The 25071-nt window shown below is 39.8% G+C and overlaps 4 protein-coding genes across 16 annotated transcripts; 2 read left to right on the top strand and 2 right to left on the bottom strand.

Moving 5' to 3' along the window:
• The first annotated feature begins 59 nt into the window (after positions 1-59).
• Positions 60-5716, top strand: LOC143359772 (phosphoenolpyruvate carboxykinase [GTP]). 2 transcript variants are annotated; one of them, XM_076797987.1, is made up of 8 exons: positions 60-398; positions 480-903; positions 2105-2365; positions 3068-3252; positions 3333-3727; positions 3813-4160; positions 4272-4538; positions 4695-5716. In XM_076797987.1, exons 2-8 carry the CDS (start codon positions 668-670, stop codon positions 5151-5153), a joined length of 2151 nt encoding a protein of 716 aa, XP_076654102.1. In that variant the 5' UTR covers positions 60-398; positions 480-667; the 3' UTR covers positions 5154-5716. The 2 variants fall into 2 exon arrangements, with proteins under 2 accessions (XP_076654102.1, XP_076654101.1); XM_076797986.1 differs by having other exon boundaries at positions 60-903.
• On the bottom strand, positions 5561-16941 carry Ca (RCC1 and BTB domain containing protein claret). 6 transcript variants are annotated; one of them, XM_076797982.1, is made up of 20 exons: positions 16396-16530; positions 15674-16132; positions 15174-15601; positions 14917-15095; positions 14452-14843; positions 14205-14382; positions 13456-13667; positions 13003-13184; positions 12794-12921; positions 12576-12707; positions 12377-12511; positions 12148-12274; positions 11506-12068; positions 11032-11391; positions 10571-10928; positions 10183-10511; positions 9271-10112; positions 9060-9193; positions 8788-8966; positions 5561-8311 (listed from the first exon to the last, which is right to left on the bottom strand). In XM_076797982.1, exons 2-20 carry the CDS (start codon positions 16096-16098, stop codon positions 8048-8050), a joined length of 5547 nt encoding a protein of 1848 aa, XP_076654097.1. In that variant the 5' UTR covers positions 16099-16132; positions 16396-16530; the 3' UTR covers positions 5561-8047. The 6 variants fall into 6 exon arrangements, with proteins under 6 accessions (XP_076654097.1, XP_076654095.1, XP_076654094.1 ...); XM_076797980.1 differs by having other exon boundaries at positions 5561-7655; positions 8045-8311; positions 14917-15601; XM_076797979.1 differs by lacking the exon at positions 16396-16530 and adding an exon at positions 16815-16941 and having other exon boundaries at positions 14917-15601.
• LOC143359773 (lys-63-specific deubiquitinase BRCC36) lies at positions 16589-19396 on the top strand. Of its 5 annotated transcripts, XM_076797989.1 has the most exons (8): positions 17501-17668; positions 17931-18099; positions 18198-18402; positions 18479-18567; positions 18627-18728; positions 18804-18906; positions 18981-19152; positions 19241-19396. In XM_076797989.1, exons 1-7 carry the CDS (start codon positions 17652-17654, stop codon positions 19139-19141), a joined length of 846 nt encoding a protein of 281 aa, XP_076654104.1. In that variant the 5' UTR covers positions 17501-17651; the 3' UTR covers positions 19142-19152; positions 19241-19396. The 5 variants fall into 5 exon arrangements, with proteins under 5 accessions (XP_076654108.1, XP_076654107.1, XP_076654105.1 ...); XM_076797993.1 differs by lacking the exon at positions 17501-17668 and adding an exon at positions 16589-16701 and having other exon boundaries at positions 18981-19396; XM_076797992.1 differs by lacking the exon at positions 17501-17668 and adding an exon at positions 17278-17412 and having other exon boundaries at positions 18981-19396.
• Positions 19330-24711, bottom strand: Ksr (kinase suppressor of ras). 3 transcript variants are annotated; one of them, XM_076797984.1, is made up of 16 exons: positions 24318-24711; positions 23655-23795; positions 23420-23567; positions 23064-23327; positions 22781-22814; positions 22528-22706; positions 21993-22256; positions 21781-21914; positions 21575-21698; positions 21180-21388; positions 20932-21108; positions 20559-20744; positions 20338-20471; positions 20115-20252; positions 19862-19991; positions 19330-19664 (listed from the first exon to the last, which is right to left on the bottom strand). In XM_076797984.1, exons 1-16 carry the CDS (start codon positions 24468-24470, stop codon positions 19512-19514), a joined length of 2568 nt encoding a protein of 855 aa, XP_076654099.1. In that variant the 5' UTR covers positions 24471-24711; the 3' UTR covers positions 19330-19511. The 3 variants fall into 3 exon arrangements, with proteins under 3 accessions (XP_076654099.1, XP_076654098.1, XP_076654100.1); XM_076797983.1 differs by having other exon boundaries at positions 22781-22934; XM_076797985.1 differs by lacking the exon at positions 22781-22814 and having other exon boundaries at positions 22528-22740.
• Between the last annotated feature and the right edge of the window lie 360 nt (positions 24712-25071).

The raw sequence follows: 25071 nt of genomic DNA on the forward strand, positions 1-25071 counted from the left end.
AAGCGACACGAGTCACCTGTCTAAAACCCCGCGGGTGCGCTCCGATAATTCGTGAAGGAGAGCGAGCCCCGCTCGTCAGTTCGCGAATAATCGTCTCGCGGCGAGCGGTATAGCGTGTGGCCGGGGAAAGTGTTCGCGCAGAAAATAGAAGAGCAAGTGTCGCTAGCAAGCTTTCAGCGTAAAACCCGACCGGCGCCGGTGATTTCGTGTTAACGGGAGCGTGGGTCGATTAATCGGTCAGCGATTGCTTTTACTTCTGCGGCGTGGCTGGTCCGGGTTAGTCTGCCAGTATCCGTGTGATCGACCGTCGTCGGACAGTTCTCCAAGCGTGTTGTCGTTCTACCGTGTCCAGTCGTCGATCAGAACCGCTGCAATCACGATAGAGGATCTATCCGCTTGTAAATCTAGAATTAATTGGCTGTTGCTACAACCAATTGGTCGAGCAAAAGAGGATTGAATCGTTTTGCATCATCCCCTAGGTGCTCAGCCAACGAACCTCCCGATCCAGCACGATCCTAAGGCGCAACTGATTCAACGATCGACCTCGATCTCCGTTTCTGCGGCCTCCCCACTATCCACCGGAAGTGCACTCGGCCAATCCGTGGATCGAACCGCCTAGGGCTCGTCGTTACTTTTGTCGATCCTATAAAAGCGATCACCGAGCGACATGTCGCTAAGAATCGATCCCATTCGGTGGTCAAGCTTCGCCACCGGCCTCAGGGTTACCAGACGGTTCTCCGTTGTTGCTGGACCAACCCCCGGACTCAGGGTTTGCTGCTCAGGCCTGCTGAGAACGGTCAATGCACCCTGCACCGGTCAGACCGCAAGGTTCGCGATCCTTTGTCATCAAACCAGCCAGAGGAGAGGAGGAATGCCTCACGCGGTTGACTTTTGCTGCCCGCAGTAAGTAGCGGTCGGAAGAGCGATTAGGGTTGTTGGGATCTTCAAACGAATAGTATAAGTTAGGTTGCAATTTGCAGTATTGCTTGTTCAGTCCAAATTTGCAGAACTTTGCCCACTTTGTAATAATTAGGAGTCTGATTAGCAACGGCTCGAGATTAGCTGAGCAATTAAACCGTATGTCAAGGGGTCAGCAAGATACTAGACTAAAAAATAATATTTCTAAGCGTATATATATATATATGTTATATTATCAATATGTTTATCAATGTTTGTTATTGTACTCTTTATCGTCAAGTGCGTATTTTAGTACAGCTACTTCAGTCAGTTTTATTACAATTTTAGGTGATTGATTTACTATTTTGGCATATGTGCATAAAATCGCAAGGCTCCTGAAACCTTCCCAATTCCCTCGCGAACGAGATAAAACGGACGCATTATTTTATTTCGAGAGATTCATTCATCAGCTTCCTTATCACAGAATCAATACTTCGCACGATAACAAATAATCCGACACCATCGCGTCGAGTTCGGAATTCTATCCGGAATTCTGGACAAATTTTGTAGATCATTCGAAGCAGGACTTCGATCCTTACATAATCCTTGATTATTTCGATCGACGTTGCCCTGCTTGCAGAATGATCTCTCAATTTCGTTCCGCACCGGTGCAGTCAAATTTTCGTTGCTGGTTCATTATAGAAAATGCACGCGCTATCCAGCAAACAAGTTCGTACACCGAACTGCGTCGCAAGACATAACGAGCACTCTGATCGAGCAGAATATAATAGCGTAAAAGTTGGCGACACGGTGAACCACTGGAACCGGCTGCCATGTGGTATGCAACGTGAAAATACATTTTTTACATGGACAAGGTCTTCGATGAAGTGAGAGCGGATCGATCGAACGAACAGCCTTCCCGCGGTGCAACCTGTTACACAATGCAGTCGACGCACAATCTAATGCACTTTTACTTCGCCGACTGATAAGAGACACTCTCGCGATAGCTCACAAAAATTCACGAAATTTTGCTTGATACCATAATTCGCAAATGTCCTCATACAAACACATATAATCAAAATCACGGAAACAAAAATTAATTCGATCCTAAATTGTCGGCCAAGTGTTATATTTTTCTCAGAGGAAACAGTTTGTTTAATGATCTGCCGTTGACAGTGTCACGAGTATAATGATGTAATTTTTACAGGCTACCCAGGCTGCTGGTAACACACGCAGCGAAAAGCCCAGCTATAAACAACAACTACGAGTTTATTGGGAAAACACCCTTGCTGAACACCCCCGCGGAGTCTCTTGCTCCAAAAATTCGCTCGTACATCGAGGAATGCGCAACCCTCTGCAACCCGAAGGACATATACGTCTGCGACGGCAGCGAAGCCGAATACGAGCATTTGTTGCAGCTGCTGGAGAAAAACGGCACCATTACACCGCTGCCGAAGTATGAAAATTGGTAAGCAATCGTTTACAATAGCATTTCATTGTTGAAGAGGAAGAGCAGGTGTGGAATAACTCTAGCAAGAATAACATAGACTGCAGATATTTGAATAAAAATGTTCTGCATCGATTGCGACAAACAGGAACCAAATAGAAGTGTCTTTAATCCGTCTACCGTTTCCAATTTTATTCATTCATTTTTATTGTAAGCGCATAAAATCCGCAGTCTACTGATTATAAAGAGCCGTCTCATTCTGGGTACAAATGGGTAATCTTCAGATCGCTGATTCATACGTCAATAGAATCATCTATAGAATGACTTGCGCGTATTCTCAGGAAGTCACTCACGTGTACGACCTTACTTATTTTCAAATTTGTTGGCATTTTTCCAGCATTTCTTTAAATAACGCTGTCTTTATAAACTTCTGACGATATAGAACGGAATATATAAGTATGTACTCGTCCTAACATCCTGAATGCTATATGCCAATTTCAATTAATGAAACTTCTCGTCTGACCCGGAACAATATGGCAAATATTGGAAATGTTCAAAATTATTTACAGCAAATACTTGGATGGTCCCCCTTACCTGAGACCCTGTAGTACATTAAATAGTTGTCTTAGGCCACTATAGCAACCACCCCGGCCCCCTAAAGTGTTCCTATACTGCTAATATCAATTTCAAGGCAATCTCTGACTCGTTGCATTGAATTTTCAGCTGGCTGGCCAGAACGAACCCTGCAGACGTGGCCAGGGTGGAGAAACGCACGTTCATCAGCACCGAAACGAAACGAGAAACGATTCCCATCCCTCGCGATGGCGTCACTGGAGAACTTGGCAACTGGATCTCCCCCTCCGGCATGGACCAGGCCATCTTAGAGCGATTTCCAGGATGCATGAAGGGTCAGCATCCCCTTTTAACGAGTCTGACCCGATGTTAACAACAAATCTTCCAATCCCTCAAAACAACAATTTCGTTCCAGGTCGAACAATGTACGTGATCCCGTTCAGTATGGGTCCAGTGGGCTCGCCACTCTCGAAAATCGGAATAGAGATCACAGACTCTCCTTACGTGGTCTGCTCAATGAAAATAATGACTAGAATGGGAAGCAAGGTCTTGGAGACTCTGGGGAACGATGAATTCGTCAAGTGTCTGCACTCGGTCGGTATCCCAAAGCTGGATACCAAGGTGCCAGTGGTGTCATCGTGGCCTTGTGATCCCGAGAGGACCATCATCCTTCATAGACCAGCGAAGAATGAGATCGTCTCTTATGGGAGTGGTTACGGGGGAAATTCCTTACTCGGAAAGAAATGTTTCGCTTTGAGGATCGGCTCGACGATCGCTAAGAGAGAGGGCTGGCTGGCTGAGCACATGCTTGTACGTAATTCTGGATCGAATTCAAAAGAAAGGATCCACGTTTGTTAAGTCGCCTAAGGGATCCTGTATCAGTTATCATTTCCAGATACTGGGTATCACCAACCCGAAAGGTAGAAAGCGTTACATCGCCGCCGCGTTTCCCAGCGCCTGCGGCAAAACGAACTTGGCCATGATGAGACCGACCTTGCCAGGCTACAAGGTCGAATGCGTGGGCGACGACATCGCTTGGATGAGATTCGACCGAGAAGGCAAACTGCGCGCCATCAACCCTGAGAATGGGTTCTTCGGGGTCGCGCCGGGCACCAGCTTCGCCACCAACCCTAACGCCATGAAGACCATCTTCAAGGACACCGTGTTCACCAATGTGGCCGCCGCCAGCGACGGTGGGGTCTTCTGGGAGGGTTTGGAAAAGGAAATCAACGAGAATGTCGAGGTAAGTCTATTGTATAATATGAAAACGCAACAATACCATAGTCACCGGCACGTATGCTCCTCGCAGGGTGTAACAAATGGAGATTGATTGATTCTGATGGAATCTTTGTAGATCACCGATTGGCGTGGCAACAAGTGGACTAGGGGCTCGAAGACGCCTGCTGCACACCCTAACTCCAGATTCTGCACCCCAGCGAAACAGTGTCCCATCATTGACTCGGCTTGGGAAGATCCAGTTGGCGTCCCCATAGACGCCATTCTATTTGGGGGTCGAAGACCTGAGGGTGTCCCCTTAATTTACCAAGCTAGAAATTGGCAACATGGAGTCTTCATCGGAGCCTCGATGAGGTCTGAGGCTACTGCTGCTGCTGAGCACCAGGTGAGCATGATAACCAGCCTAATCTAACAATCTAGATGGAAATTGTTATCCAAGATTCCCATCGTTGGGCGCCAATTATAAGAAACGGATTTAAAGCACAATGCGTCCTCAAATTATATGTGATGAACAGCGTAACTAACTGTGTTTGACGATCAGGGCAAAGTGATCATGCACGACCCGTTCGCAATGAGGCCTTTCTTCGGCTACAACTTCGGCCACTATCTGAGTCACTGGCTCAGCATGGCGAACGTGGAGAACGCGAAGCTGCCGGCAATATTCCACGTGAACTGGTTCAGGAAAGGGGACGATGGGAAGTTCCTCTGGCCAGGATTTGGCGAGAACTCCCGTGTCCTGGACTGGGTCATCCGCAGGATCGACGACGAGGACATCGCAATGGATTCTCCCATCGGTTTCCTGCCCAAATCGAACTCCTTCAACTTGGAGAACATGAAGAGCGAGGTGAACATGGACGAGCTGTTCAGATTACCGAGAGACTTCTGGCAGAAAGAGGTCGAGCAGCTCAGGGACTACTTCGACGCGCAAGTCGGCGACGATTTGCCCCAAGCTATTCGTTCCGAGCTCGATTCCCTCGCCAGTAAAGTCAACAATCTCTAATTCAACACCCCTAATCGTTATTCTTTCTTGAACTCGAAAGCTGTTGCTTTTATCCCACAATTTTTATGATTTTTGGGAGACCTGAATGGGGTCCAAGATTGATGATTGGGAATACAGTACTGTAGAGGTACTGAATAATATTTTTTTTTATGGAAGAATGATGATCAGATTGTAGATCTAATATTGACACTTTACCTACTGAAAAGTAGGCTATCGACAGGTTTTTTAATGGCTGTGTTAATTTAAAATTTAATGATTGTCTTCTGAATAACAATTCCGAAATTACAGTCTTCTGAAAACAATCCCAGAAAAATTATCAGACTTTTAAAAAGAGTATTCAATTGTTAGCGATGGGTGAAGTGTTTAAACCATAAATGTATTACAATGCTTTCTGCTAGAGCAACAACGTTCTATCTTCATTTTTATCGTTGTAAAGACAAGTATTCATACTGTTCGAGACAGTACTTTTTATGAGTGCGCAAGGGGAAACAATGATACTGTACAGAAAGACATGTATATTATACACATATTATTTTCTCAATAAAATTCTATGGAAAATAAAATAGTCCTCTTGGCAACTTTTCTTGCTAGAATCACAAACAAATAACTCATAATGGAAGAAACGTCGACGATTCGTGTTTCGCTAATTATCTTTATTGACCCAATACTTCAATCATCTAAGTACTATCAGTGAAAGACTTCATATATGGGGACATTCAGAACTGTACATTTGTATGTATATTACAGAATTATTGCAGTTCGTATACATGTACAATTTAACATTTGTCTTACAACGAACTCAGCACAAAATGTTCAAAGTCTATGGGGCATCGATAGCCGAGGATTCAAATTATATTTCATTATGTTTGTTCGGTTCGCGTGTTACGTTAAGTATTGAGAAGAAATCGCTCATTATGCAACGTTGCACTTTAAAATATATTATCGAATTAGAGGTAACTTAATTTACACGTAAAATATTGCACTTCCTTGAACGATTGTTCCCTTTTTTCAGTATTCAAACTATCACGAAAAGGGGTACACAATGCAATAATCATTTAAAATATAATAATACGAATATTTTCAACATAGCTATACTAGATGCCTACTACAAAATAGGAAGTTAAGAAAACACTCGGCAGTAGTAATTCTCAAATAAAGGGATCACTACGATCTACATGAAGATAGATTTCAAATTAAATTACGGCCAAAGTCTAATCTAATAAAGTTTTAATCCAATAAGAATCGATTCATGATACTCTAGATGACCTGTTCTCTTCTTTTTATGATTTTATCATGGACTTTAACTTTTCGTTCTCCGTCTTCATTTAGTTCGTAGTAATCGTACAGTTTCAATAATAACAATTATGTATATGTATATATAATATCTATGTATATTTGTACAATTTAATTTCACTATTTGCATCGATTAATTCTTGGAATCCGTTCGAATGAACTGTTTCGAATTTAATACCATCCAATTTCTGTTTCTCTACTATATCATGTTCGATTTCGATGCAAGTTTCCTAATTTATAGATAGATTGATCATCTAATTCAAAAATTAGATACAAGTCCACGAAGAATCACGACAACGTGTTATTTATATTACCAAGACGTCGATTCCGATCTTCAACGAGATCCGCTATTCAATATACAATTCTAGCATACAGGGTATCCCAAAAATGTTCTATTTCCTTGGAAATGGTGAAATAACATTTACGTAAAGGAAAAAGTTGTTTCAAATGACCTTACGAATCACCGTTTTCAAGGAAATACAACATTTTTAGGGCACCCTGTATACTTCGAAGACTCTATATACTTCTTCTCTATTTTACATCGTTAATATAATAACTACTGTACACGTTATACTTTTCATAGTAGTCGGTACGGTTGATTAACAAATACGTTCGCAGACCTCGTATGTGTACAACATATTTTTTTATAGCCGTTTTCTATCCGATGTCGCAATCTCTCTGTCGAATTAAACATCGTTTGTCCGTCGTATATAACAGGTTTGATAAAACAGAAATGTTTACGCGAAAAGTACTGCAATTCTTAAAACGATTATCAATTTTGTGTAAAACGTGAAGTCCTAAAAACCGTATTAATTAACATTACGAACCGTTAATTGCGTTGTATCATACGTGATAATTGACAACGAATTTTAGAAGGACTAAAAGCGTATGACTTCAGTTCTCTGTGTGTTTTACATACTGTATCAAATTTCAAATTCATTCGCCATCTAACTCGATGATCCCAGATAAAATCTATTCGGCCGAAACGTATAAAAACAAATCGTTTATCTCGTTCTGTTCTTTCATTTTCAGTTGTAATCGTTGTATGTGAATCGTGAACGTTAATTACACGTTAAAACACGCGTGTAGTACTAACTGCCTCTAACTACACTCGATCTACCAATTAAAAAGTAACATTAGAATCGTTACAAGTCTGTGTTGTTCAACGATCGAATCTGAGAAACGTCAAAGCACAACGTCCGTTCGCTTCTATAATTAAAAAAGATATTGTTAAAAATAGTGGAACACATAAAAGTCTGTTCCTACAGTGAGTACGTTCAATTTCAGTGTGCGTAGTATAATGTTCGGATATTGCATGAAAGACTTGCCGAGTCGCAAGCAATAGAAAACGCTATTACACCACAGAAACCGTCTACGCTCGTAAATAATGTAAAAAGTATTATTTAGAAGTCATAGAGAGCTTGGATCCTGTTTCTACTATGTTTCTCAGGGTACGATATTTCAGTTTCCAGCGACAACTATTTCTACAAGTGGTTCAATCGATTGAGAAAAAGTCCGTTTCGTATGGTTCGAGTCTTTCGAGCTAGGGGGAAATCTATATACACGAATTTACGTTACATCAAATCTCGGATACGTACGTCTCAGCCATTGTTCTTCTTCACCAGTGTTCCCAGTGCCCGCGGTATGCACAACGGGCACAGTATTTCCGGTTTCGACGTCTGCGACAACATTTTTCCTAAGTACTGTGCTGTACATGGAAGAATCAGCGAGTCGGATGCCAACAACTCCGTTTCCATCGTCGGGATCACTTCGGTTTGGTACATGGTCATTGGGAAATGATGACCGCACGTGAATACCATTGAGTTCTCCTCCGTCTCGAGGAAACTATACACAGCGTCCGGGTCCTGAATGCATAAATCTTTGCTTTAAAATTGTCCTGGTCTTTTGTTTACAAGATAATTGAAATTATTAAGGTCTCCAAATGATAATTAATTATTATCCACATTTTATTACTATGACATGACAGCTGAGATCAAAACGAAATCAACGACTTACAATGTCATGACCTTCGCGTGATCTTGAGTTAGTGGTACACCCTGTATAGACGGATCGAATCTCGTCTATTTTAAAATGTCCTTGTGGCTTAGGGGCGTCTCAAGGTCATCTTAAGGGCATATGCTAAACTTGTTCTTTCTGTACTTTCATAATAAAAAATATAGCATTCCATTTAAAAATATAGCCTTAAAATATAACCTTGTACGGTCTTGAAAATTTAAAAGGCTAAAATTTTTATCCCATCGCCTACTATTCAATGGATATATTCTGTATGTAGATTGTAGATAATAAATAATTATTATTTCGATAAATAATTAAGAGTTACCTTTATGTGTACGAATGACCTGGAATCGTGCGTCTCGATGGACATAGTGCTTATGACACCCTCTAGCATTTGCTTCGACGTATTGTTTGTGCTTGAGCCAGGGTAACCAGTAAGTGGAGGTCCATAATGATCAGCGGTTAATGAAGACAGTAGTTTAATGAACTCGGGAGCAGGTTGATCTGCAATGTAAAACATATATTAAACTAGCAGCTTGTAGAAGTTGTCTCTGACTCGACCCAATATTTAACAACATCCTGTAACAATGAGATTACCTTGACCGATATGATGTAACAACAAGGAACACACTTGGAGACAAAATTTCGAAGAGAAGTAGTTCATCGCTATAAAGCTCTTGGTTTCCGTGTCGTTCTTGTTAGTGTCCAAGTACTTCTCCATTACCTCTTGACTGCCAAAATATTTCGTATTAGTCGGTATACAAAGATATTAAAAAAAGAAATATGGTTTACATCGTACTACTCCTACCAAAATAGCAACAATCCAAGCGGATAGAAAATTGATTCGATATGATCCAAGAAAATGTTCTCTATACAGTGTATCGGCAGGTCGTGTTCTATCCAGAAATCTAGGATGTCCTGTAGTAATTTACACTTCATCGTATCCGTCTCGTTCTCCATTTCGCTTAGGAAGAATTTGACTACTTTCACAGCCTCGTTGGTTACGTTATCTTGTCTAGAATTTGACGTTTTCTTTTCGTGATAATTTTCTTTTCTGTTCTTCCGGCACGATTGTTCCTGATCAATGCTCTGTTTAGCTGGCGTAGGAGGTAACGAAGAATCTCCCGTGAATCCAGTTGCCTTCTCTTGAGAAATAATATTATCCATCCATTCTTGCGAATCGGAACCAACGTCAGAGTCGTAGGTATCCTCGAAGATACCTAAAGGCGCTTTGTCGCACTTCATTTCCCTGCACAATTCCTCGGAGCCACCCTGGCAGTCGAAAGTGTATAGCTCTTGCTGCAGCATCTGCAGACTGTTCAGAGATTTGCTCGCGGGAATTTTCATCTGGTTTTTAGCGGCGCAGTCCTCCACGGAATCGATTAAATTCTTTTCCACCTGTTTATTGAAGAGCTCGGTATTCTTCTTAACGTGCCGATTCGACGAAGACGACATTCTTTTTGTATCTGAACTGTCCTCAGTCCGATTCTCAGAATTCCTGTCGTATATACTATCGCAAGACTTCGACCTTGAGCAAGGCTGCAAGCTCAGCGCGTGCAGTATTTTCAATTGATACGAAAGTGCATCGGAAAGATTGTGCTGGAGCATGGCTATCTTTGAGCAAACTTGGTAATTTCCTAACTCGATGGCCTACAAATAAAATATTATATATGCAGCTAGATACGTCCAAGAAAAATTTGCAGACTAAAAAAAGACTAACCTTGTCCATAATTCTAGAAGAGTCATACAACCCGCAGAAATATTCTAACGCATAATGCAGCGTCAACTCGCCCGGTGATCTCTCGATAACGCTCAATGGGCGAATCATGCCTGCAAGAGAGGGTAAATCGTAACTTTGGTAGGAGATTATGGGAGCAGGGATATTAGGAACTTGGCTAGGTACGTCCAATGCGACGTGCGTGGAATTAAGAACCCTCACAACCCTCTTCTTAATTAAAACGAGCTTGTCATCGCAGTCGCGACTATCTTTCGGTGGGAGTCGACCTAATTGTGCTCTTCTATTGTTGCCCCAAGCCAGTACCGTGCCTCCTGAAACGTTACACGATGTAAATCTGATTTTACAAAATAATGTTGCACAATTTTTCTACCTGGTTGAATCGCAACGGTGTAATCGTATCCGCAAGAGACCCCTACGGTTTTAATTACGGGACTCTCTTGCTCTTTCGCTTCCTGCGTTTCCGTTTGGAACGACTTCACTTCCCCATTCATATTTCCATTTCTGTCGTTGCTCGCCTCCGTTAATTCCTGATCTTCGTCCCTTCGTTCGTAAGCGTTATGTCTTGGGGGCACTTGTGCGAAGATAGATGCAGGATTGTAATTTAGAGCCGTTGGAATAGATACATCTCTTTTGGTACCGTTACCTATCTGACCATCCAAATTTCTACCCCACGTGTACAGAGACCCGTCCTTCGTCACCAGAGCGTTGTGATGACAGCCGGTCGATATCTGTCGCGACATAATCATATTACTTTCAGCCTCACAACGTATACAAGTTACATAAGTCAATTTTAACGAAACGTCTGTGAGAGGTGCTTTGTTATGCACTGACCTGCACGATGTCCCCTCTCACTAAACTGGTGTCCACTAGAGTCGGTTTCAAATGCGCTTCGTTCTCCTCCAGTGATCCCATATCTACATTCTTCAAACACATGTCTAACTGTTTCCTTCGGGAGTCTGTAGTACTCCTCTGTTGTGCATTTTCATTTTGTGCATTACTGTCCAAAGCCTCTTCGCTGGTGTTGTCATTTCCATGATCTACTTTCTCAAACTCATCGATGTTTTCAAATTGTTTTACTATAACGTCCCGTTGCTCCAATATCCGAGTTCTCTTTTGCGTTTGTGCTTGCAGACGAAGAACTTGAGGACTGGCGCCCCATATGTACAACCTATTTGTATAACTAACGGCAAGCTGAAAAAGATGCAAGAAATGGTGTTCTATTGGACTCCTATTCGCAATCTGTTCCATATAATTAGACAATTAGAAGCGTTCTGTATTGCTAAGATATTTACGAATGCAACTTACATTGTGAAAGTACCCAGTAGCAACGAAAGATATCTTCTCTGGTAACAAAACTTTTATTGGCACTGAACTCTTAACATTACTCCCTATGCCTAACTGTCCGAATACGTTGCAACCAAAAGCGTACACAACACCCTCGGTCGAAAGGGCCAGTGTATGCGCATGGCCGGCGCTAATACTGCGTACAACTACACCTAGTAACGATGTAACCAACGTGGGGGTCAATTTCTCATCGGTGGTGCCGTGCCCCAGTTGACCATGAACCCCCCAACCCCATGTGAACACTCTGCCATCGGAAGTCAACGCGACGGAGTGGTATTGCCCAGCGACTGCGTCGACAATGATCTCTTGAGCTAGAGCCGTGACCAATTCTGGAGTCGACGACTGCAGAACTTTGCCTAAACCTAACTGGCCGAACTGACTCGATCCCCAGGCGTAAATGCCGTTATTGGTTACTGCTAGTGTGTGACAATGGCCACAGGAAACACTGAACACCTCCAATTCCATCCTTCGGAAGAAGGGTATCGGTTGAGGTGTGCCATACCTCAACAGAGATAGATCGGTTCCTAATAAATATGAAAAATAATTATCAATGACACATATCAGGTGGAACAGCGAAACAAATGATAGTTTCTGAAGGTTTACCTAAACACCCCTGTACAGAGCTACCCCATGTATACACGTTCCCGTTTCTGATAAGAGCAACGTGACAATATCCAGCGCAGAGTGCCCTCCTCTTGAAATCCGCGATGGAATTAGGTCTGTGTGGATCCTGTTTGAAAACGTGAATTAGATTTTAACACAGTTGCGACACTGCCGGTAGTTTCTTAAGGGGACTGTCCCATGTAAACGGGTCAAAAAATTGACTAAAAACCTTCTTATGTAATAGCAGTTCAGTGTTGCACGTGACAACCGGTTCCTGATGCAGAATGGACTTCTTATAGATTAAAGTCAGTAAAATGAGTAAAAAAGTTTCTATGATTTCTTCTACCAACGCATCAGCCTCCTCCTACGAAAGAATGGAAACACATGTAACATTCTACACAATGGTACCCTGACAATGTTGTACTTACATTTTCCACGAGATCAATAGAATCACATTGACTAGATTGTGAGCTGTGTGAAGTGGTTCTATGGCGGAGCCTGCAGTGAACTATTCTAGGTCTTATCACTGGATTCGTTGGATCATAAAGTGTTACTAATCTCTAATGTCCAACAACAAATAACATTTATTAATCAAAAGGTGAAATAAAAATCGCCGGGAGCGAATTATAAACAACCAGATGTTTACCTGAAGTACAAAAATTTGAGAGTCTTGAAGATTATCAAGAATAAAGGACATGTGACTTCTAGCTAACTCAGGATTTACTAACATGGCTTGCATCAAGCTCGGTTCGCTTACGCATATCAATAAACCATCTAAAATGGACAAACATATGTATATAGGCCATGCAGACTGTGTCTAAAGTGTATGGTAAACACGTTAATAGAATACGTTACATGATGTTGGATGAAAATTGTTCGCGCTGAAAGAATGTATTGTCTTCGTGAGCACTTCTAACATTTGTCCGTAAACGCATTTCTGTGTTGCTAAGTGATGCAACACCTCCCATAGACACGTTTGACCGGCAATATTAATCACCAACAATTCGTCGTAGAAGGAATTCGTTGATAGGAAATACCTGCGTTTCAAATGGCTTTTTGAGATTAGAGCTCACGTGATTAAAGGTCAATTCATACTATCCAGACGGAACGGTTCCATTTCAGTATAATAATACTTCTTTTGTTTAGTTTTCGATATGCGACTGTACTGATACGGTCCGATAGTATAAACACTTGTTTTCGAATACATTAAAGAATGCTCGTCTGATCGGTGCTGAGCCAATACACTGCGTATCTTTGCAGATAGTATAAATCGACCTCAATACCCGTACAAATTATTCGGAGACTTACAAAAATTCTTTATAAATAATTCTAGATTTTTGAGCTGGAACTCTGAGCGTCATTTCAATGAAAGCGAGTACGCATAAATTAGAAAGATGAATTCTTGTTGTAACAGGCAATTTACTGCTTGTCGGTGATGCTAAACAGTGCGTAAGGCAACTTAACAGGTCTGCCGTGTACCCAGCAGATGCACATTTTAATATACCTTTCAATAGTCTGCACTAAAAGAAGATACATTCGTGAATTAGTAATTCTCTGTTTCAGCTTGATTTGCATTCTATACAGAACGAAGCACCTAACTTGATCACCTCGAATAACGTTTAAATTATGCGTTGTACAAAAAATTATTTCCATAGATGTTACATGGTATTACGGGGGACGTCATGTGGTGTACATGGCTTCTTTATAAGTGGAGGCGTTCAGAAGATTTAAAGGTCAACTTTGTTTTTTCGAAAGAAACGTCCTATCTTTTTTGCGGCAGTTCGAAAGAGCATTCATTTTCGAGTAAAAAAGTATTAAACATTGTTTGTTCTAAAGTTAATAATTAATTAGATATTAACGACAGTTTGATCCACATGAGATCGCGTTGAAAGATTAATATCGTCGAGTGATTCGAGAGGACGACGGTGTTTATCTGATAATGTTTATCAACATGTCATGGACTTTTAGTTTGTTGCTGTCCTTTACGTTTATCATTACACTTGTTTACGTTGAACAAATTAGGTGATCAAGTTAGGTACCTCATCCTCTATACTTACCTTCGACAATTTGTAGCAAGCTACAGCACGCGACGATTGTTTATTCGACAGAAGAATATCACCAGCTTTCTCTAGCAACCGCTGCGCATTAATACCGAATACTATTGCCAGTTTTATCGCTTTCTCCGGATCGTTGTCTTTCAGGACTAATTCCATAAAAACTGATAACACTGACTTCCTGTAAAAATGCATCCGATTATAGTCTTCTATTAGAGCGATAATGTGGTGCAGATACGTCGACACCAACCTCAGAACAACTTTGTACACAGAATGATTTGTTACAATTATACAAGTATCCACATGAGGTAATTCGATTTTAATATCTTTTACACCCTTTGGTAACGTGTATTTGCCTCTAGTATCACGAGTGGTTGGTTTATTCGTATTGTCAATAGCTCTGTACACAGCAAGTATCACTTCTTTACTATTCACTAAAGAAAAGTGACCAACAATGCACTCTGGATTAAATTTACAATTATCGTTTGTACGTGTTTCAGATAACCTGTCTGATATTACATACATTACACGCTGACTGGCGTCAGTGATAAAGAAAAAATGTTGTGTTAATAAAATATTTCTACAAGACTCGAATACTTTATGCACTGATAAAGGTACAGTAGAAAAATCAGGCCCGTGCACCTAAAACGAAAACAGTTATTCAAACACCGTGCTTATCTCATCGAATTACAAGCTTTTATCAGTGATCCCTTACAGTTATATGATTTGTGATAGAATGGTAACACGTGTACAGCTGATGGCCATCTCTATCATACTGAAACATGAGAAAAGTTTCTTTCGATATTGGTTCTGGAGTCATTTGATTCTGATTTACTTCTACGGATGTGTCAATGTTAACGATTGCATTGTGATTATGTCGGTTGCCTGTGATATCTGTAAAATAAAAGGAATCAGATGAATAAATGTCCACAACTTCCCATACAAATAAGCAATAAAATTGTAAATGTTCACCTAAAGTCTGATTTTTCGTTTCAAGTATCTTCTGCCTAAGTAAAGCAATCTTCTCCACCGACAATTGTTTGAGTCCTTGCAATCTGGATCTAGTAGTAGCAAATGATCTGGTGTCGTCGTAAATTGTATCATTTGTATGCAACGTATTGTAGGAGTTACTAATTTCTAAGTGATTCAAACAATTATATGTGTGCTGCTCTAAAAGCAGTCGCCACTGCTGTTTAGACTGGCTTGTTATCAAAAGAGACACGCTATCGTTGCTTTCGTCACGGCATATGTGAAGACCAATGATATTCCCATTAATATGAGTAACATTTGTTTGATAACCAGTCTCAAGATTTATGAATACTATCTCTCCATATTCAGTGCCAATAATTCCAATTTCAGCAGGTGTTGCTGCATCATGCCACCAAACTATAGCAGTAGGCCTGAACAAATGAAATCATTAAGAGATTGAAGCATATGTCACATTGAATTATGTATTCGGTACAAACACATACTTTGAATGAGATGATTGTGAGCTAATCGAAGGGAAAGATGTTATATCATCACTGGTCCATCTTTCATCGGTGCCACAGTTCTCCTCAACCAAACACAAAGCAGGAATTATGTACACAGATCCATCTATGCTTGTACAGAGCAACCATGTTCCAAAATAATCAAAACATAAGGCCGAGATTTGTTTATGAGGCCCTTGGAACCAAGGAATCCTTTTAATTATCGGATTACATGCAGAGTCTTTCTTGTAATACAAAAAAATTTCAGCATTGCAAGTTGTAAACGCTAAGAGCAATTTCTTTTCGTGTTCGCAGTGAGCGCTCTGTTGTATTTCTGTTGCTTTCATCAAACATTGCAGCTTAAACAGGCTTTTTTCATTGAAACTTGTCATTGGCTGATAGCCTTCTGTTCCTACTTCTGAAATCATTATACTCGTGGCAACCAATTGATCCAAAAACTACCTGCAACACAACATATAAACGTTTAATCTTATAAATGTGTTATACAAATATTATAAATATTTCCTAGAACATAGAAAAATCAAATCCCGAATTGACTCAGTTAAGAAAGATATAAAATACAATTTAGGCGCTCGAATCTTTCATACAAATATGTCACAAATTTTTATGGTTTTAAAAAGAATATGGTTCGTAAATTATTTGTAATCTTCACGTAAAGAAAATGTGGAATATTTACGTGGAGAACGATGTACGTTGTCAGTTACCTGCTCTTACGATCGCGTAACATAGCGTTTCAAATATATCGGATATTGCGTGTCGTTGCGCCTGTGTTTATATTTTTGAAAAATAATATAGTTGGTCGAGAGAAGAGAGCTTCGTCTCCGAAGAAATTCTTGTTGTGCTAAAAATAAATTATTGCAAAAGTAACCTAAGCTAAGTGTCGCATCGCGCATTCCGCTCGAACGTGCTATTCTTTTGTGTGGAACAAACAAGAAGAATCAATTATTCACCGAGCATTACATCTTTTACAATAACACTGCCGTCAAATTACCAAACGTCAGAATATCAAGGTTAGATTACATATAATCACCGGCGCTGCCACAATAAGAGAGCTAACGTCACCAGCTTGTTGCATTCAATTTTCAAATCGACATTATTAACGATTATTAAACATCAACGATACCATTACACTATGCTTCAACGAAGATAAATATTAATTATTACGTCGAGCCACTTTTTCACCATCCGTTTTTGTCGCTTGTATGAAATTTATGAAGCAATGACATAAAATGTTAATCATATTTTTTGTGCGTGCAAGTTTTTGTTTCGATTAAAACAGAGCGCCATCTGTCATTCAAGTTACAGCGACAAGTTCGAAACATTTGAAACCGCGGCAATATTTGAAAAGTGATATGGTGTTTAACGAATATAGGTAATTTCATGAACTAATTGTAAATATCGGATATTGCATTGTGTCATAAGTACAACTGAATGTTCTTATGAATTCAATATTAATTTTTTTATCTATTTTGTATGGACATTAAGAAGTTTCACCATTTGCACAAACTTGTAAACGCATGCGCGCTTGAATATGGAGTTGTGAGGTTATGTTCATGATGAATCCGCTTACGGACGCATGCGTGCTGGAAATCGAACATTCAAAATCGAAAAATACCGGAGTCTCATCTGCATAAGAATGCTCTATGCTAGAATTTACAAAAAAGCATTCCACAGGAATTCCATAACAAAAATGACAGCCGAACAGCCGAACATCGCTACCAGTTAGTGACGAATATTTTGATCTGTTCCGAATGATGTTTGTGCTCTCAGAATATCCTTAAGAAAAAGTACGAGAAAAAGTGTCAAAAGCAATTAATTAACATCGTTGCTTCGTGCCTAATTATATTGTATATACAAACACATATCTACGCGTGTGATAATTATACTAATGTAATAGATACTAAATCCATCGATATTTGATTGAAACAATTAACAGAAGGCAATCGCAACTCAACGATTCATGGAATTTTTTAAGAAGTTATTATACATCTATATATATACTTCCAATAAGAATTATTTTGTCGGCAAATAAATTTCGAACTCTTTGTTTAGACTTTTATACTCAGTTATATCGATTTGAATGAAATTGGAGGTTATATGCTTCGTTTATAATACAACTTGTAAAATAAATAAAGCAATCTATAATTAAGAAAAATACCGTTTTATTATGGAAACGACTTTTATTGAAATATCATTGATTTTAACGTACATGAAGTTAATGTTGAATATCGTATTTCAGATTCACAGATTTAATTACACACATTACGGACTATATTGACAACAAGGGTATTATAATGGCTGAATTTCCACTGAAAAGAGTGGAATTACACACTGATGTGTATATGGTGTGCTTGCAGCATGCTCTCTCAACAGAGAGCTTCGAAGTAATGGGTCTCTTGATGGGAAATGTATGTTATCATATTTTGTTATTTTTATATATTTTTTTAAACCATACTTGTAACATCCAAAAAAATACATCTATCTCTTCATAAACAATTTACGTTAGATAGTATCTGGCATCGCACAAATTGTTGCTGTTATTATTTTGCGACGGTTGGATAAAAAGAAAGACAGGGTAGAAATCTCTAGTGTACAGCTACTCGAAGCTGTTAATGAAGCAGAACGGTTAACAGAGGAATTAAAACACCCTGTGCGCGTTCTTGGCTGGTATCACTCGCATCCACACATCACAGTTTGTCCATCACACCTTGGTAAATTTACCTGTTAACTGCTTGTTAAATATAAAAGATGATCAATTTTGTTCTAATAATTAAAATAATCCTCTAGATATCACAACTCAAACAACGTATCAAATGATGGATCCCAATTTTGTGGGATTGATATTTTCAGTATTTTCAGAGAGCAAAGATTCTAAGGTAGTATTTATAATTATGATATTTTTTAATGTTGTGCCAATAATAATACATTTTTGCAGGAGCAAGAAATCTCTCTGACCTGTTTCCAATCACATCATGGCGTAGCAAGACAAATTCCACTGGAAATTGTGCATACCCCAATATTGGACAAGTGTTTAAAAGTACACCTTTAAATAACACATTTAATTCTGCTTGAAATTTTGCTCAGGAATATTCACTTTTCCATTGCTTCACAGACAATGACAGAATTGCCAAAAATCTTGGTTCAAGAAGAAGAAGAGATGGCGGGAGAATGTACAGATAATCAAGATATTCTTGCCAGTATACACAACAATGCCGGTCGGTGTAATTATTTTCGGATTCGGTAATTTTAGTTTGGTGACAGCGGATAATAAATTTCGTTATTATTTCAGTGAGAACGCGGACGTTGGTACACATAACAGACACTATTACAAAACCCTTAATATTGACGTTCCAGAAAAGAATAGCTTTAAATAAACTACGGGTTGCTCATCTTCAAAGACAGTTGCAAGAATTACAAAAAGTGTCCACGGATGAATATCTTTCTTCGTAATTTAAAAAAAAAAAGGCAAGTATGTCCTTTGCTTTCTCCCGGGTGTTCCCGAATACACATTTAATTTTCTCCTTAATAATAAATTTATACATTTCATATAGTGTTTATTGTGCAAGAACGAAACAGTATATACGTACAAACCGTACACAGTTACTTAAACAATAAAACCAGAGTGATTTTTTTCCTTCTTTTTTTTATAATTTTGACGATTCACTTCGTTTACTATAAATAAGAACAGACAAAACGAACCCTTCAGTGATTATTTTTATTTTACCTGTCACGAACAAAGATCTGGCAATTAATTGCACAGCTCTATATTTACACTACGAGAACAACAGTGTATTTTTTTTTTAATGGACTTAAATTGTATTCAAAACACGGATTCTGCAGAACGAGAAAGATGTATAGGATGAGAAGGACTACGTGCTAACCTTTTGCGAGGCAGCTTTTCCAGAGTAGTTAACAATTTTGCGAAGTCGGGTCGACTTTCTATGCGGTATGACCAGCAATGCATTAAGATGTCCTATAAACACGATGAATAACTTTATATTAAAATATTGTACAAATCTGACGGTAAAGTCATAGCAAATATGAAGAAAGTTGTATGTACCATGCAGCATCATTGTAGGCATTTCCGAGTCAAGACGGATATCTCTGTGAATTCATTCGACCAAGAAATGTCTACAATGCTGCTTATTTGTATATTTAATATAATTATACCTTTACATCACGGGAGGCTTGTAAATTAGCTAAAGTTTGCTTCATCCCTTTGCCGACTTGCCAGATGATTGCTTCGGGAGGCTGTCCTTTAAAGGGCCACTCTCCACACAAAAGCTCATACCATACAGTCCTGTTATGGAATATTTCTATTATTGTTATATTAAGCTTGCATGTAGTGTTTATATCGTTTTAATTGTTTCATTAAAAATAAATGTTGTGAATAAACATATATTTTACAACTTGTTGCACTGACCCAAATGCGTAAACGTCAGAAGCTTCCGTAAAAGGTAACTCTTCCTGATCCCGATTTTGTTGCGGTCTCAGTCGTCGAACAATTTCAGGAGCTAAATAACACAACCATCCAGGTGGTATACTTAGTGCATTCCCTTTTCTGCATACAAAGAAAAAGTGTCAACTGTGAAATTAAAATTACGGTCTGATGGTAGGAAGAACCATCGTTAAATTACACTAATCACCTGTTTCCATAACAAAGCTTTGTTACGCTAAACAATCCGAAATCAGTTATTACAACTTTCCCGTTTTCTAAAAATATGTTTTTGCTCTTGAGATCTTTATGAATTATGCCACGAGCATGAAGATATCCCATTCCCTGGATAATAATAAGAAAACAATCAATTTTCCGTAGGAATACTGATTCTCCTAAGAAATTTGTTTAACATTTCAAATATAATTATACCTGAGAAATCTGTTGAGCGATGATAGTGGTTTTATTCATATTAAACTTATCTTTACGCAGATGAATATGAGTGTAAAGAGTCATGCCTTTGCTCATACTAGTCACTATCGCCAAGCGAGGAGGCTTCATGCAAGCTCCCATAAATAAAACCAGATTTTCATGTCTAGTTTTTCGGAATGTAGCCACCTTAAAATTTCAATAAACATTGTCGCGTTGGTACAAGCGTTAGAATAAGCTATACGAGAGGGAGAGAGAGAGAGAGAGAGAGAGAGAGAGAGAGAGAGAAAATATTCTCTCGAGTGCCAAGAATATAACTACGCGACATAATGTAATTAATAAAAACGCGATCGAACGATAAAAAAAAATGTTGTACCTCCAACTTGAATGCTTCCAATGTTTTATCATCGTCTAAATAATAGTCCATGTTCAGGACTTTAATTGCAACATTACCATGCCAATAGCCTCTGTACACGGTACCAAATCTTCCAGTACCTATAGGTTCGCCAATTTTCAACTCATCGTATGGAATGTCCCATTCTCGCATCGACAACTGTAACAACAAACATTCTAATATGATACAGTGAACTAATAATAAAATGTAATGCCGTGAAAGGTACGTACACTATTCTGTCGTGGCCAACGACTGTCACCTGGTTCTCCATCAGAGACTTGAGAATCCTGGGAATCAACTCTAACGGGTGTTCGTTCAGAATCTGTGCTGACGCTACCAGATCCGGACACGCTCACTGTTCTTTCGCTATCGCTCGATACAGTTGTACCTTCGATTCGATGGGTCTCTAACGTGACACCTTTGTCATTGAGCAGAACATCTGAAAGTAAACTCCGATAAGTTTCTGATCGATGACTATACGAGACAAATTGCAGGAAAAATGGCGAACTCGCAGAACAGCTACCGCCTACCCGCCGATTTCGATGATTTTTCGATATGTTGTGGAAATCGATGTTTTGAGCAACTTCAATATAGTTACAACATAGTATAGGGAAAGTATAGTTACCTGGAAAATGGAACTGTGGTTTGGCAGGTGCCTGTGGAGTTTGGCTAGTATTGGCAGGTAGCAAAGCTGGACTAGAAGGCGTTGAGCTGTTACAGCTCGAGGTATTTGAACTAGAATCCGCGCCCTGAAAAAATGTATATAATTACAAAATATTGTATACCTACTTCTTGATAGCTCGAAATTAAACCATGTAATATTTCACGCACCGGAAAAGTGATTTTCACAGAAGAATGTGGATGCGATCGTTTTCGATCCTTTCGAGAGCTCAATAGATTTGAGTTGTGGTGATTGGGAGACGTAATGCCAGGCTTACTTAATATCGGAGAAACATTTACCATAGCTGAAAATATCGGTCACAGTTAATATTGTTGGGTAAATTGGTATTTTATTGGACAGTGTAATTTATCATGAATATTACCGTCGCCTTGTACAGATCTTTTAAACTCGTCGAAGAGTTCCTGAGGTAGGCCACAAGAAGGTGGTACTTTGGATTCGCAATCTCGGTGACACTTATATTTACACTCTGTGCATTTCAAACCGGTGTCCATGAATATCTGCTTATCGCAATAATCGCACGTCGTTATCATTTTAAACGTTTTGGTAAAGCGGTGAGCAATTATATGCCCCATTCCCCGGGTTACAGTCGGAGTACGCGGTGACTTTGGCACTTGGAGACTTGTTACTGCGAAACGTTAAAATAGTGGCACGATTATTGACATTGATCGTTTGCGAGAAAATCAATGGCTAGTAAATGCGTGAACACACAGTATTTATATTCGTAAATACTAGAGGTGTGCGAGAACTCGAAAATCCGATGGTCGGAACGGGTCGAGAGGAGTCGACTTCTCGAATATTTCAGGACCCTCGAATATATGGGGATTGTTGAGAATTCCGAAATTTTCGAGAACACGTACCGACCCGAACTGCCAGAATCGTAGAAGAATCGTATTCACCTGTTCCCTTAAAACTGTTATCTTCGTTTTCCGCGTTACAGTATGGTGGTGACTTAATCGGGCTATTGCTATTCAGCAATAGATTTTCCCCTGTAATGTCTGCATTACTGCTGCAAGATCCTGTCTCTGTCGGTAGGCGATTTCTTCTTCCCACACAGCCGACATGATCGTTTCCACAACTGCAAAAAGTATAGAAAAATACTTGATACGCATCTGAAAGAATGTACAATAGAATTATTAGAAGTCCATGTACCTTGAAGCTGTATCTCCATTTTCAAGACGGTTTGCTAATTGCGATTCATGAGATTTTGACTTAGTCAATGGAAATACTTCTGGTTGTGATATTGTATTCTGTAAACCTATTTGATGTTTCTTACAGGGAGGGGGAGTTGTTGGAAATTTAATTCCTGTTGTTAAAAAAAAAAATGCAAATAAAAACATATTGATGTTTCATAATACAGAAGAAGGATACAGCTTTGTATTCTACGCAATACAAAGGACATTGGAGAAAAAGAGATACTCTTTGTATTACTCACCACGTCCTGACCTTTGTAAAAGAGGGGTAGAAGGCGGACTAGTCGATGATAAAGATGTAACGGAAGAAGCTTGTGCTAATATATCACTGTTAAGATTATTGTTGTTATTATGATATGGAATGCTGTCTTCTGAGGGAATAGAACCTCTTGCTGCACGGGACCGGCATAACCTAGGGGATGCTCCAGTACGCAAATGGTGATTATCCCAAGAATCCCAATATAAAGTCATATCACTATTATCCATATCTCCTTTTAAGAGAACGTCTAAAAACAGAAATACACCATTGTATAATGATGTCTGCAACATCACAGTAATCCTTTATATCCTCGTGGAAACAAATTGAAGAAAATCATACCCATATACCGACGAAGATTGTGCAATGCCCTACAGAGTCTACGTAATTCTTCCTTGTGCCTAACATTATTTTCTCCCAACATGCTACCTAACTCGTGTTCAGACTTCTCTTTGAGAGCTTCTAACGAGTTAGCTTTAGAACAAACCATCTGAAATCAGTACACATCATGTGAACATACATTTCAATTTTGTAATAGGATCTTTCAAAACAACCATCTTTCAAGAGACGGTCATACCTTTATAGACTCTTGTGTAAGTCCCACTACACGCAACCATTGTTGCAAAGACGGATACTGTCTCATCTCTTCAGGCAACGATTCTACAGCCAGTTTGGCTTTGGTTACTAGTTGTTTGGAATATAATTTAATAAGCTTCCCCTGAAACACAGTTGAAATCATGATAACAATAAAAATCTTGCAAATTATAATTACATGTGTCAGTAAGACATAACAAGTATGAAAATGTACAGTGGACAAGTTGTTCCACTGCAATAATAAATTTATTAAAAAATTAAATTCTTGCACAGTAATCCGGCAATAAGCACTTTGCAAGTGAGCAGTTCCAACAATCAAAAACAAAAACCAACAACGTACAAATACGTTTTCGTATCACTGTGCATCCACACAAAAGAGTGGTGTCTAAATAGTATCATCACAAGATTGCAGCGAATACGTTGACGAGCGTAACCGATCGAAAATATCGAAATCGTCCAGCACAGAAACCTCCGACACGCGTACAAGGGATATTCGCAGCGAGTCGATAAGGAAATGCATTTGCAACTTGTTGACAATCGGACAAGGTAGCCCTTCACGAGGTCAAGGCGACCGCGGCCGAAACGTAACAGAGAGCGAAAATCAGGAAGGGACCCCGAACGCGTTTGTTCGGTTTCGCGACGGTACCTCGAGCGTGCGAATTTCCTGTTGGGTGAGTTCCGCGCTGGTCGAACATTGTGTCCTCAAGCCTTCCAGTCGATCGGCGGAGATGTCAATCATGGATTGAACGACATCCAAGGCTCGACAGATCTCCTGTTCCGCATCCTCGTTGTCCGCCATCCCGCGCCACGATGACGGCCGCCTGTTTCCTTGTCCGCGAGCCCGATTCCTATTTCACAGGCATAATTACGCGAGCGTGGGGCCCCTGTCGGTTGCGGCTGTATCACTGGCTCTCCGTGTAACCAAACCACTTATCAACATTGACAACCATCTTGGCCGCCTATCGGTGACGTCAATCGGTACCCGACTTGATCCGGGAACTCAGCGCGTTTATTCCAGCGACTTTGCTGTGTCCACAAAATCACTCTCCCTCGGCCAACTTGTCGCCGTAGACGCGTAACGCTCTAGAAGCGACAATCTAAAAGCCTTTACCCCAAGAGAAATTCTACACTACCTACAGAGAGCAGACGCGAGAAGTTTAAATTATGTCGTAAATACGGTATGGGCATACTCCTTTCTCAAACTAAGTAAATGTCTCAATCATAAAGTTTCATCACCGACGAGATATATATAAAGACTGCCAGCCCCCGTGTTAATTTAAGCTGCTAAACATTCGAAAATTCTTACCAGAATGCATTTTAAAAGCAACTCGTAGAGTCCTCGAAATCATGGCTTTTTGTATGAAAAACCCTGAAAATCGAAAGAAAAATCCAAAACGTGC

This window comes from Halictus rubicundus, chromosome 12, assembly GCF_050948215.1.
Source record: "Halictus rubicundus isolate RS-2024b chromosome 12, iyHalRubi1_principal, whole genome shotgun sequence".
Lineage (NCBI taxonomy): Eukaryota > Metazoa > Arthropoda > Insecta > Hymenoptera > Halictidae > Halictus > Halictus rubicundus.